This window comes from Anarrhichthys ocellatus, unplaced genomic scaffold (genome assembly GCF_004355925.1).
Source record: "Anarrhichthys ocellatus isolate YVR2014 unplaced genomic scaffold, GSC_Weel_1.0 scaffold6, whole genome shotgun sequence".
Taxonomy (NCBI): Eukaryota; Metazoa; Chordata; class Actinopteri; order Perciformes; family Anarhichadidae; genus Anarrhichthys; species Anarrhichthys ocellatus.
In genome coordinates, this window is record NW_022280036.1 from 15,535,827 (window position 1) to 15,549,461 (window position 13,635).

Consider the following 13,635-nt stretch of genomic DNA (forward strand, 5'->3'; position numbering starts at 1 on the left):
ATAACAATAATATCCTCCAGTAAAATGAAGACCAATGAAAAGCTGATAAAAGGTTGTTTGTTGTTCAACAAATATTTTAGTCATATATCCTTGTTTTTAAAGCAAGCATTCAAAATTCAAATGACATGTACTTCAAAGCACATTTCTTCTCTGCTGATAATGTCAATAGTTATAAAAACATGAACATGTAATGGTAGCTATATGCTCTGGTTTTGCAAATGCTTCATTCGACTAGAAATACAATTGAAACAAACAAAAGAGCGATCACTCTTCCCAGCCCTCTGCTGTGTCCCGTGTGGCCTCTAAACACAAGCCTGCTGGAAACGTCCGACATGGCTAAAAACAGTGGAACGGACAAATATCTCATCAATCATATCAGCTGTAAGGCCAGAGGATCACGCCACTATCACTGCTCGCATCATTGCGCTTTCATACGTGTATAACCTCCTCTGTTTCTCCCCAATTCTGTTCATCCCTTCACCTTTTATCTCACACCGTTCCTTTCTTCCTTCCTTTACATCCCTCTTCCTGTGCTCCCTCCATCCTAGCTGAAGGCACTATTATATCATTACACCACAGGCAATGCGCAGATATTCCGGCAGTTAGTAGTCCCCCGCTCTCTTGTTGCTGACTGTTTACGTCGGTCAATTTTTGTGGAAAGTTTCAACCGTGAACACACACCCACCCACTCTGCACTGGCATGAGCAACGGAATTCAACAAAAAGCTAAAATGCAAACTGTGGAATTTACAGCATCACAGTGACTCGGTACACAATGAAATCTATATTGGGAATCCATTTTTGCCACAGGGTACTTCTCAGAGGCACTGGGGAGAAAATAAAACCGTGGGTCAGTCCCACTCCTTGTGGTTTTTCTTTTGACGTCGGTATACATTGATTGACGTTCAACTACGCCGACACAGCTGGCGGCAGCGATACGGAGAACAGCGGTAAAGTGCTGTAAAAATCAGAATAGTGTCAGACTGGATGTCAGCATTTACCCGAGTCCCTTGGTAACAACCTGTAAATGCTCACAGTCGAACACTACCAAGTGCTTTTATTCATGCATGTTCTTTGTGTGTTGCTCAGCTTGCGACTGACCTGGAATGCAGCTCAGTGCTGCCGTTGTTGTATTTGCTGCCTCTCTCCCACATGCCGTAGTCAGGCACCCTGTAGGCTCTTTCCACACAGAACACCAGGTTCTGGATGAAGGAGACCTGCACACAAAAAAAACACATCAAACACAGGAAGCAATACAGACACCTGCATGCGGTATCACACACACACACACACACACACACACACACACACACACACACACACACACACACACACACACACACACACACACACACGTGCACTCACAGATCCAGGGCTGCAGACAGTAGACACGTTTCCATATTGAGACACGCGATAATTTCAGCTGCAGCTACACACGCACTCACATCCTTACTCTCACTTACATAGTAATGAGCGACCTCTGGTATTGATCTGGAGCGAGGTGTGGAACTCTCCCGCTCATTATGGGGGTTAGAAAAGTGGTGAAGAAAGCTGATTCCTCATCAACGATCAAGGTCACACTGTCCCTGCAGCTAACGGACGAGGTGTAAGTGAGGCAGCGTGTGAGGTCACAGCTTCGCCGGCTTGTCATGACGCGACACCGAATGGACACAAGTTTGATTATCAGCGCATCACTCTTTTATTACAGGCTCTAAAAACTCATCGGCAGCATCCTTGATTGAATCACAAAACACAAAACGGTGGCCCAGTGGTTTTAAAGTCCCCAATTAGGAGCACCTGGCTGTGGAGAAGGACCTGGTGTCCATGAGAGACATGTCGAAATCAATGTACATGTCTAGAAATAAACTAAAAGGGAGAGGCATACAATGTGTGATGACTTAAAGGCCTTGAATCATTAAAAAGAGTGCGTGCGTGCTTGACTGATGGGAGATGTAATCTCAAATGACAAAGTTGGGGGGGGGGGGGGGGGGGGGAGAGAGAGAGAGAGAGAGAGAGAGAGAGAGCAGCAGATACAACCTGTGTGGGACTTAACTAGGCCAGTCTGTGAAGGAGGGCAGGGAACGGGGGAGTGAAGCAGACGAGGCAGGGAAAGAGAGAAAGGTTCGCTGTGTCTCTTTTTTTCAGGGCTTTTGTGAGTGGAGTGATTAACGAGGGGAACTTTTTAGTATCTTGATGGTATCTTAATGAATGTTACTGCCCACCGGCCAAACAAGACTCTCCGTCTCCCTGCCGCCAGACGACAGTCCCTGCCAGTTACGCCTTATTTTATTTTTGGTGGTGGTGGTTTGGGCACAGGGGAACTATTGCAAAAGAATACTACATGTGCTGCTGCTTCTGCCAGCAGCACTCACACAGTGGGGAAAAGAAATATGCATACACCTGTATTATGTGGGGGGAACAAAATACAGGCTGTGATACACACTAGGCTAATGAGATGCTCCATTTCATGCTGCATGAGACTGAAAATGGCATCCGGAAGGAGGTCGATATTGCATCTTCTCACGCAGCAGCCTTTTCTATACCACCTACGTCAAGGAAAAAAAAATAAAAAATACTGCAATGCAGCTTCCAGCTCAGTCAAGTAAACGCCAATGGACTTCACAAGTTGTGACAGCTGACAGCAAACTAATAAACGATGCCGTAACAGTGTGATTCGTCCAAATGGAACACTTTTCCAAAAGCGTTGGGTGAGAACACAAGGCCCTTTTGCTCACTAGATCGGATGTTAGTTAATAATAGAAGGATGGCGGGGGGGGGGGGGGAAACGCCTCAATTTGAATTATGCAATCTAATAAGCAGTGTTTAAACATGCAAATTAAGAGACAGGACTGCCCTCGTAATAAAAGTAGCATTGTCAATTTGTTTGCCATCAGAAGCGAGACATGGAGGAAAAATGAGAGGTTTTTAGGGAGGGTTTTTCTGTAAACAAAGTGAAGACTGCACGCACTAATTGGTTAGTGGCAAAATGTTTTACTAAGTCTTTACTTTCTTAAGATAAGCCCAATCTAGTAAACAAACAGAGTTCTTTACCAGCGGCTCAAATGTCCCCGCTCCGTGGCGGTAAGTAAAGCTGTGAATGAGCAGACTATAAAAACTAACAGAATTAATGAAGTTCCAACTGCTCCTCGGGGCCGCACAATAAACAGCACAGTGTGTAAACTTAACGACCAAGTTGCCCTGTTGTTTTGTTAAGAGACAAACATGAAGAAGACAAAAACTGACACCGGACAGATAGATCAAACTCTGGGGAAAAGCATCCAAAGCCTTTCGGTAATAGCCTGGGTTGGTGCGCTGCCAAATAGGACGTTACCGGTTCGATACCCAGGAGGACGTTTAAGCCTCCACAATGAAATCATCTAAATGTTTCCCTGTTGAAAGTCAATTGAGCGGCTCAGCAAAAAACATAAATGTGAGCGGGGCTATAAAAGTGAGATACTGTCCCCTGATCCTGCATTTGTGTCGGCTCCAGGATATCTGCAGGGGATTGAGGGTACATCTAACTGCCTTCAGAAATCCCTTGCTCTTACTTTAAAGAATCTGGTCGGACTTTCAGGAGGAAGCATCGCACAATTTAAGACTCATGAATCCCATTAGGTCCCACAATTTGTTTTCGAATACATTTTAGTGTGGTGCAATTTTCCCAATAGGAATTTTCACGAGCAAGCGCACACACACTCATGAAGTGCAAAAAAATGGTTCTCGTAAATGTCAGAATGCAGTTTAGAGACGCTTCAAAATATGTTGATTATAAGGATGATGTATATTTATTTTGGATCGATAGATATTTGCTGTCGAGTCATGTACAGAGGAAGAAGACTATAGGTCTGCTGATATGCTAGCAGCTCTGTGTCGCTGCACTTAATACTGGCCATCGGTGTATTGATGTTTAGTAGTAATGTTTACCCCTTTCATCTTCTTAATGCTAACATTTGCACAGTACAGCTGATGATAATGGGAATGTCATTAATGAATGTTTTGCAGAGCGGTCATAAACCAAAGTATTGGACGAATGAATGGCAGATCACCAAAGCGAGTCATCCTATTGGGACCACGATTGTCTTCATGACAATCCACAAAATAGTTGTTGAGATATTTCAGTCAAGATCAAAGTGGTGGACCGAGCGAGAGACAGACATTGCCGTTCCTAGAGCACACAGTAGCATGGACTAAAAGTTTATGTTGTTTATGTTTAAGTCTCATTTGAAAAATCTCTCATGTATAAATAAAAAATTCAAATATTGACCGCAGCATTCTGTTCAATGTGTAATTATCGTTGGAAGAAGAGACGTAAACTGTTTGGGACTCAAGCCGGACACTGATTGCTGCTCGTAGATGAGCCAAAGAATATCAAACCAATAGCCAGCACTGGGCGTAAATCCCCGGTGTCCAGCATCGGCAGTCATTTTAGCGCCTTGTTTACCTCATCGGTGTTGTAAATGATTTGCAGACCGGAGCAGATCATCTCCGCCAGGTACAGCAGAAACAGGGAAACGGCATCGATCTGCAGCAATGACAGAGGGAAGGACAGAGTGGATAAGATACCATTAAAAAAAACAAAAAAACATCACTGTCATTTGTACAGGATCCGTCAATACGGGTGTCTTTGATTTCCGACACAGTGTAGAGACTGAGGCGTGAGCTTTATATTAGCTATTAGGCTTTTGGCATTGGCTTGGTATCATCAATCACGCAATTTACTTCAGTTTGCAAAGTTGTCGGAGAATAAATCACAGCCAAGGCTTAATAAATGTGTATACAGTAAGTGTTTAACAAATACACAGCTCTGATGATTTGTGACGTTTTCTTCGTCACAACATTATAATTCAGATTTTCTATTTAGCTCTCACGAGAAATGAACTCTCCATCCAAACCGCCAACACCAATTTCACCTCTGTCAATACCATTGACAGAAGAATAAGCTGTTTCAGTGCCCATTTAATGCACATCCACCTCTGAGGACAACCATAAATGCATACCAACATACGGCTGAGTTTCTTCCCTGACCACAGCCAGTGAAATCATTTTCTTTTTTATGTGATCAGAGATACAATACACGAGTAATGCGGTGGGATTTTACTCTACGGTCTTTACAACATGCAATACAAACGTGTCTCTTTAGCCTTAAGAAGCGCCTCGCCTTTTCAGACGTCATCATTCCATCTGGATATTTCTTTGAGGTGCACAGATAGTAATGCACATTTCCCAAACGCACACGTCCGCAATGTGCACATGCACATTGCGGAAAAAAACACATTTTCATTTCGGTCTTTCAACTGAGGGTTTGCCTCATTTCTGCACGTCTGCTCGCTGGCTGACCTGCAGGTGGTGGTAGTCGCTGTAGGAGTGCACCTCGTCGCCAGTGACTACGTCGAACACTGAGTGCAGACACTTGGAGGGGCTGGGGTCCTGTTTGAACTGCTCCACCTGGTAGAGAGACACACGGAGAGCGAGAGGACAGGATGAAAGAGAGAGGGTCAAGGGTAAGCACGGAGAGGGGGAGACAGTCATTTCCTCACAAGAGGTACAGTGCACCACAGTAGCAGCCTTGAACACATTCAATGACACATAATTAGGAACCTTGCTTATTGAGTTAATGCATGGTAATTCACTGTCATGGCAACATCTGTTATGCTTCAATGGGAGTTTTGTTTCTGGGTGCATACTGAGGCGATCTCCTCGTCCATGTTTTTACATCTAACCATTAAACCTCGATTGGGACTTCAACTCCTTTCAACAGACTTCCTCTGTCATTTACTTACAATGGATTCACATTTTTTTTGCTCCTTATCTTTAAAAGGAGACCGGAAATATGCATATATAAGCCTCATGGTTGAGGAGTTGTTACGTATTCATGTTGGCTGTGTCATTATTGGCATCTTCGTTTTCGAGGGAATAGGCTAGGGGATATGTTGAGGGTATATATGCGACAATTTCCGAAGAAGCAATGTATTGAAAAATCCCTCTCAATCATCACTTATGACCCATTAGAAGTGTGTGGCGCTGTGTGTGTGTGTATCTGCCTGTATTTTCTCTTTTCGTCGTATTTTGCTGTGCACTGAGGATTTTGAACCCCCACGTGGGGGAACAACCCCCAGGGGTGTGCAGCCCGTTCTCATTCCCAGGTCAAACACCGGCGCTTTGCCCCGCCTCCTGCGCTGCACTCATTCAAAACCCGGCACCTTCCCACGTGTTAGTGAAGAGGTGCGGATGTGTTTATTTGTGCCAGTCCCTCTCGTTATTCAATCTCTTGCTCTCTCGACCACCGCTGCTCTCTTTCTCTCACAATTTTGAATGCTTTGTTTGCAAACAGCAACCGACAATATGACTACATGCTATGCCTTTAAGGCCATGTTCAACTTCCCACAATGCAGGACTACATGAATCCATAAACACTGCAGTGACACATATAATCTGTTGTTTCTCAGATAAAATAAACTGGAACCGTCAATATGATATATACTGTACAACATAGCATAGTGTGCTCCCAAACTGATAAGGGGTCAGATTTAGGGGCGACCAAACTACCACTTGGTTTACGACACAAAACACATAAAAAAAACAGAACAAGGTGTTTGTCGTGTTTTGTGTTCAGTGAATTGTTTCTGGCTCAGTGTGTGTGTGTGTGTGTGTGTGTGTGTGTGTGTGTGTGTGTGTGCTGCATTGACTCGACTGCACTCCCAAATTACAGCTGGGCCACCAGTCGCGTCGTGCAGAGTTATAAATAATTGGCCCTTTGTCACATTTTTACCTCATTTGTTTCTCCTCTCTCCATCATCGAGCCCCAACTCGCTGTCTTCATTTTTCTCTTTCTACCTCCCTCGCCTCACTTCTACCTATCTTCTCTCATTACTTTCTATTATTCACTCTCTCTTTTTCTTTGTTACACCCCATGCTGTCTGTGTATCTTTATCTCTTTTCTACCTCTGGCCACCTTTTTCTCTCTCTCGCTCTCTTTCTCTCCTCGTCAGGTCAGAGTGGAGACCCTCTGTCCCACTTTTGCTCAAACTGCTCCACTTCCTGCCATCCCACGGCATGTGTGTGTGTGTGTGTGTACGTGTGTGTGTGTTTGTGTGCGTTTGTGGTACATGTGTGACAGTGAGGGAAGAGCTACCTCTGTAAGCAGCTGACGATAGGTACTGCTGTTTATGTTTCTATTAACACTATTTCTGTGTAGAGATCTCTCCGATTCCCACTCAAGCACAGCCACGGTGTCAAGTGGCTCTTCCCTCGGGATATTCTGAGAGGCCCCAGATCTTGTTTATTGTTTCAAGTGCTGCAATGCGCCAATATGAGCTTCAAATTAGTGAAACACTTCAACTTCTGCTGCTCCATTCCGGCGATAGGAAATTGTCCGCTTTCATGCATTTATTTTACATCTATTGCCAACAAAAAAAAACCTTGCATCTCGTTAAACCAATAACCAGGCCATTCCTTGTCCTTTCTGGATGCAAAAGAGATACATGTGATTTTCCAAAACAACTCATGGGAAAGAGATAAAGTCAGCCTACAGCAGTACTTCAGGAATGTCATCGTGTTTTCGATGAAATGTATTTTGTGAAATGTTGTTGTGTTTAGTGAATGTCTTGTTTTGTGAAATGTCGTTTTGCTTTGACCCTCAGGGCTACCATACTTTTACACTTAAAGTTAATGTAAAAAAAAAAAAAGTAAGTGAATGCAAAATAGAGGAATCTAAACCAAAGCTGAAACAGTTTTTTAGGTGTTCATTTTGTAGGTTTGCTCCTACTCTGGCTGTTCAGGGTGATCAATAAGGTTAAAATATTAAAATAATATGGAATTGTTTGCTTAATATGTCAGAATACAGGGTCAATAACAAGGTTTATCTATTGAGTAAATTGCACAATTCCCCACATGCTACAGAGCATCACTTCTCAAAAACAGAACGCTGAATTAGAATAAATTAATAATTTAACATGAACAAGATAAAATGGTTAGAATATATATATTATTTAAACCCAAATTACGAAAATATATTCAAATCAAGCAAGATGATGGCACTGAATCTTATGTCATCGCAACTTATCAAGGAGTCAGATGTGTTTAGATGAACAGGTGGGAACAGGAATCCTTCCTCTCGCCCTTAAAGTTGTCAGATTTAAAAACATCCAGGACGACAACAGGTTGTGTGAATTATTCAAAGTAGGAGAGTTTGATAATGAATCACATTTCCGACCTTGAAATATTTTTGTCCCGTTCGGAGCAATGCAACAAGCTGTAAACAAAGCAACGACATATGAAACAGTGGCTTATTCACACATCCCGCATCAATGGAGCAACATCCGCATTCATTTTCACGAGCTAGTTGCCAACTTTGTCTGTCTGCTATTTGGTATCGGGCAGGTAGCGTGCACTGTTTATTAGAGCTTTGTCGCTGTCTACCTGTCGAGCAACTCAGCCGCCTATAATGATATAATGTCCATATTCATCTAATCTGCATCAGCAAATATTTTTTGTTGGAAACATTGTTACTTTGAAAGAAATATGCAAAATATTCAAAGCATCAACATATTTCATTACTTTTCCCTCCAATATTCGACCACTGCTGACTATCTCTGACCATGACTGAGTGTTTGAGCGTTTTAGGTGTCAAAGTCCAATGCTTTTGTCTGCCTGAGAAAAAATAATATTTTACCCTTGCATCTTCTGGCTCGCTTTGTGGGTTTCCAGACAAAAAATGAACCTTACCAACAAAGTGACTTTGACTATTTGTTTGTGCAAACTGAAAAAAACAACCTTGAACTTGAGAAAATTGTCCCTAAACAACACCCAACACACTATAGCCAGACTGCGGGGCCCAGCTGTTGTATTTGCTCTGTGATATTTGCCCAGCAGTGGCCCTGTGTCACGTCTCCATTAAAAATGCCATGTTGTTGGTAAGTGTTGGAGACGGGGCCGTAATGAACGCTGCTCTGTGTAATTAACTGTGTAAACGCAGCTTTGTAATTAAGACACTGGAAAGCTCTCCCCCAAATTAGGTCGTCAAGGTCGAGGCAGAATGAAACGGAATGGCTTTCAAAGGCACACGCACGTACGCACGCACGTACACAGGGACACGGCCAGCTGCTCGATTTGAAAATGTATGAATAGAAAACAGCCTGCAAACGAAGGCCATATCTGGTTCTGCGTTTGGATAAGTAAAATGGCCATTTTCCATTCACAGCCTGCTCATGCGCATGCATCAGGTTTGCTGCACATGTGGAAACCCCCTCCGGCGCAAAAGTCTTTGGCAATTAACAGATTGCCGGGTTATTAAGCCATTAGGACTAAAGCAACTGGCCCCCGTTGTCATTTGCTATAATATGAAAGAGGAAACCAGATGTATCCGGTGCTCTGAGAGGCTCTGATGAATAGCAGCTCAGAAATACACCTTTGATCTGCAATACAGTGTGTAATCGCGGTGTGCTTTTATGCAAACACCGCACAGTGTGAGAGCGGGAGCCGGCTCAAAACTCACCTTATCAGCCTGTCTCATGTAGCAGTAGAGGATCCCTCTCATGCACTTGATGGCGGAATGCTCCAATTCATGGGTTCTCCCCATGTCGTCGTCGATGCGTCTGCATAGTGGGGTGAGCGGGGAGAACACAGTGAGTGGATGAACACATGATGAACACATGATGAACACATGAAGAGCACCGATTTTAAAGGACGATTCTGGTTTATTCCCACTCGGGTCTTGCTGATGTAGTTCAATTTTACATTTTACTCACCAAAGTAATCGCTGTGATTTGGGAACATTACGTCATCACTACTACAAAGTGAAATGGGGCAACAAAAAAAACGCAAGAAGTCAGACGACTATACAGGTAAATAATCCAACGGCTTAGACAGATTATCTGAACCACTTTATCTGGAGGTCAAACGGCTAACGTGGAGGTTTGCTTAAAACCTGTACAATCATCTGACCTTTTTCTAATGACGGCGTCACGTTGTCAGACTCCAGCAATTAACTTGGTGAGTTTAATGTTTGTATTAAACCGGAATAATCCTGAAGTCGAGTCGAGCCAGATGGTGCTTCAAAAACGAAAACGATCAGCCTTTGGTTTGGTTTTGTTGGGCTGTGTGAAAGCTTTCAATTGGTTTGTGGTGCTGCGACAACAAACAACCGGACCTGGACCTGCAAAAGAGAGGGTCTCTACCTGTCCATCATTATTTATGACATACGAGCTCCAGTTGCTCAAGTCTCAGATAATAATACTCACAAGGAGTTATTTATTCTTGGTGCCCACCGGAGAGGATAAACAAAGGTGCAATAAAGTGCTGAAGGAATTGCTGTCAGTCTCTAGACATGGATTTTCCCACGTGGGTCCGATTATGCGGTATGACACCTAAGCGGCCATGTGAATGAGCTGTCATTTTATGTGATGTCTACTCCTCTTTATTCGTTTGAAAGACGTCGGCGTGAACACATATCAGAAGAGCACCACAAAGCAATCATTTTCCTGGAAAAACTGACGTCCGCTAAAGGTGTAAAAGCGACTTTAGTGACTGTCGATAGAAGGAATTGAACCAGCAACTGTTTTGTCACAATGTGGCCTGCCTAAATAATCCATCAGTGGCATTGAACATTGGCTAAAAATCAATGTGCAGTTGTTGTGGAATATTTCTTATGACTAGTCGGGAGAAGAAAGTGAAGGTTTTCTATCAATATAAAGTAAACAGAGTTATGATGAACGATCAAGGTTTGTAAAGTCAATTTATTTGCTTGCAAGCAAAGAGAACAGATTCACAGACACATTGCAGTGATCTATAAGAGTGGTCTACCTAACAGTCACAATGCATGGACATTTATGCTCAGACAGCTTCCTGTTATCTGCTTAGCTAACAAGAATACACAAAGAACACAATGAAAGGCAGGTCATCCTTCAAGCCTTAGTATACTTCATTTAAGACAGTCAGGAAGATGCTTTATCTCCTGTTTGCAAATCCCTTTGTTCACAGTTTGCCTTACAATAAACCGTTTAAACACACAGCAGATGCTTCCTTTGAAGCCACTGTGACATTGTTAAAATGACCATTGCAGAGACAGAATAGACATTCTTTACCCTCACACATCATATATGCATGCAAAGGTTTACGCCTTTACAACTTCAGATAATGCATCACAAAGGAAGTCAAAAGTATTTCAAACAGAGGATCTCTGTTAGTCAAGGCCTCTCTGTGTCTCTGTCTTACGAAGAAGAAAGAAACAGTGCACAAGATAACAGATACGAAGAAGAAAGAAACAGTGCACAATGATAACAGATAACAAGACACCTGGATACTAAACTAATTAAAGTCATCTACTGAAACTACAGTTTGGTGTCTGCTCTTTTAGGACTTACATTCTTTAAACCTTCACATGAGACTGTGACATATTTTCCCATTACACAGTTTGTAAAGCCTTTAAAACCCGTAGCGTGATACTCGCATATGTATCACCCCAAATTGTGAGCTCAAACAATTTAAATAAATGTGCCTTCAAGAGAGTGATATTGCCAAGATGCCTCCCAGGAGTCAATCGATTGCGGTTGCAGTGACCACAGCGGGAGTCAGCACATTCCCAGTGGGGCTGGCAGATCTCGGATGCACATTGCAAAGGTCACGCTCACAGTGACTTTGGGCATCGACAAAGGGAATGCTCGCCGCCGAGGTGAAACTTCCGCGGTAAACGCTGCATTAATCACACGCACGTCTTTTAGATGTGACCCTCTGCCATCAGAAGTGATAGCAGAGGATACAGCAGGCGGCTTCTCATCTGCCAGCGCCCTGTTTTAAAGCACTTCATTACCGAACTACAAGTATCCAACGTTGTGATGTGCATGAGGTGATCCAACACTGGCCAGGGGTTACAGTAACACACCCAGCTCTTCAAATGTAATTAGATTAATCAGGAAAACACAATGGGTGTCAGAAAGGTTACAAGAAAATATTAACACCAACTCATCAACCCACCCCCGATAAAGAGGGGGACACTACAGGCGAACAGGGTAAAGATTTCAACTAATAGATATCTTACTGGAAAGGTATGTTTAAATATGCAAATGAGGCATTCTCTTATCAAATATGTGCTCATTAGCATACAAGTCCAGAAAAGAAATCTGAACATTGGATGAAGGTAAGTTCAAAATTCTTATTTCACTTTGTTGAAATATTAGAAAATATATTTTCGTCATGGTTTCAGTAATAAAAGGTTCTATAAATCAGGTTATGAATGATGTATGAGCTAACCCCTCTGTAAAAACCTTCAGAATATAGATAGGAATGAAATGGGGAAGTTTGGTCAGTGCTACTGAAGTGGAGATTTCTGGCTCAGAGAAAATATGTATTGTAAAATGACATACATTTTGACACTTATATATTTCACCATGACACTTCACCAGTTGATTACTTACATTAAAACACTTATTTGCAGTATAAATAACCCCCTAAATGTGCTTTTGGGATGTTTTCTTTCCTCTAGTCTGAAAGAAGACACGATATGGAAGCAAAATAGTCCAAAATCTCAAAATTGATCTGTGCATGAAAAAAACGATGTTTTTGTCTGCTGTCTCCTCTTAAAAAAAACTAAAAAACTACTAATAATATTATCACAAATAAAATGTAACAGAATAAAGCATAACATGTGACTGGGCAAGGTGGTGGATACAACTTTGTCTACTTAGAATCGGAGTTTGTGACAAATCCAAGTGCCACACACACGCACACTCTCTCACACACACGCATACTCTCACACACACACACACAGCAGCTGGGCGTGAAGTAAGTAATGGCAGTAGCCAAGCCTGTCAGATGAGAATCATCTTAATTAAATCCCAGTGACAATTCTAATAGGAGGCAGCCATGACTGATGACTGCCTCTGGTCACATCACTGCAGTACACTCTATTTTTACCCCTCCCTCCCTCCCTCCCTCCCTCTCTCTCTCTCTCTCTCTCTCTCTCTCTCTCTCTCTCCCCTCCATCTCATCCGTTCAGTCCATCTCCCATTTCTTCTCCCTGACTCTTATCTCTCCCTCTGCCCACCTCGCCCCCTCACTCTCTTTCCCTCTCCCTCCCACCCATCGACCATCTCGACCTTTAGTATCTCCTTCTCTCCATTTCCCTCTCTGTCCCCATCCTCCCAATCTCTCTCTCTCTCTCTCTCTCTCTGCTTATCTTTCTCTCCATCTTTCCTCCTCTGTCCTATTACAGGCTCATTTCGTGAAAGTGCTCTTTTCCCTTGAAACTAATCACGGAGGAAATGCAGACATAAAGTGCAGGGACGGTTGATAAAGGAGTTTGGGTCCTCTCAGTTAAATTCTAAAGTGTTCTTCACCAACAATCCCGAAAGTGTTTGAAAAGCAAAGCCTTCGAATGACAGAGGCAGATTAGAGATCAGGGTCAGTGAGCATGAAATAGAGGAGAGTGCAACAAAACCAAAAGGCAAAGAAGACGAAGGGACCCATGTAACCAAGGACTCCTGGTCTGTTCTGCTCTATAAAGACACTAGAAGTCATATATCCGTCCATTTTCATGTCCCTTTTACATCAGCGTGGAAAAAATGTAGTACAATGGAGCCTTATAACACAGTCTCTCTCACAATTTATACGACAAATACTCAAATCTCAGCTGCAGATTCTG

General features: G+C 42.8%; 1 protein-coding gene across 4 annotated transcripts in view; it reads right to left on the bottom strand.

Annotated features, from left to right (window-relative positions):
* phkb (phosphorylase kinase, beta) overlaps positions 1–13,635 on the bottom strand; it is an 87,902-nt gene that overhangs the window by 60,616 nt on the left and 13,651 nt on the right. For all 4 annotated transcript variants that reach the window (XM_031846694.1, XM_031846692.1, XM_031846693.1 and 1 more), the window contains 4 exons: positions 9,493–9,592; positions 5,337–5,444; positions 4,441–4,521; positions 1,101–1,216 (listed from right to left, as the gene is read on the bottom strand). In XM_031846694.1, the coding sequence (XP_031702554.1) occupies positions 1,101–1,216; positions 4,441–4,521; positions 5,337–5,444; positions 9,493–9,592 (405 nt within the window). The remainder of the gene's footprint in view (positions 1–1,100; positions 1,217–4,440; positions 4,522–5,336; positions 5,445–9,492; positions 9,593–13,635) is intronic.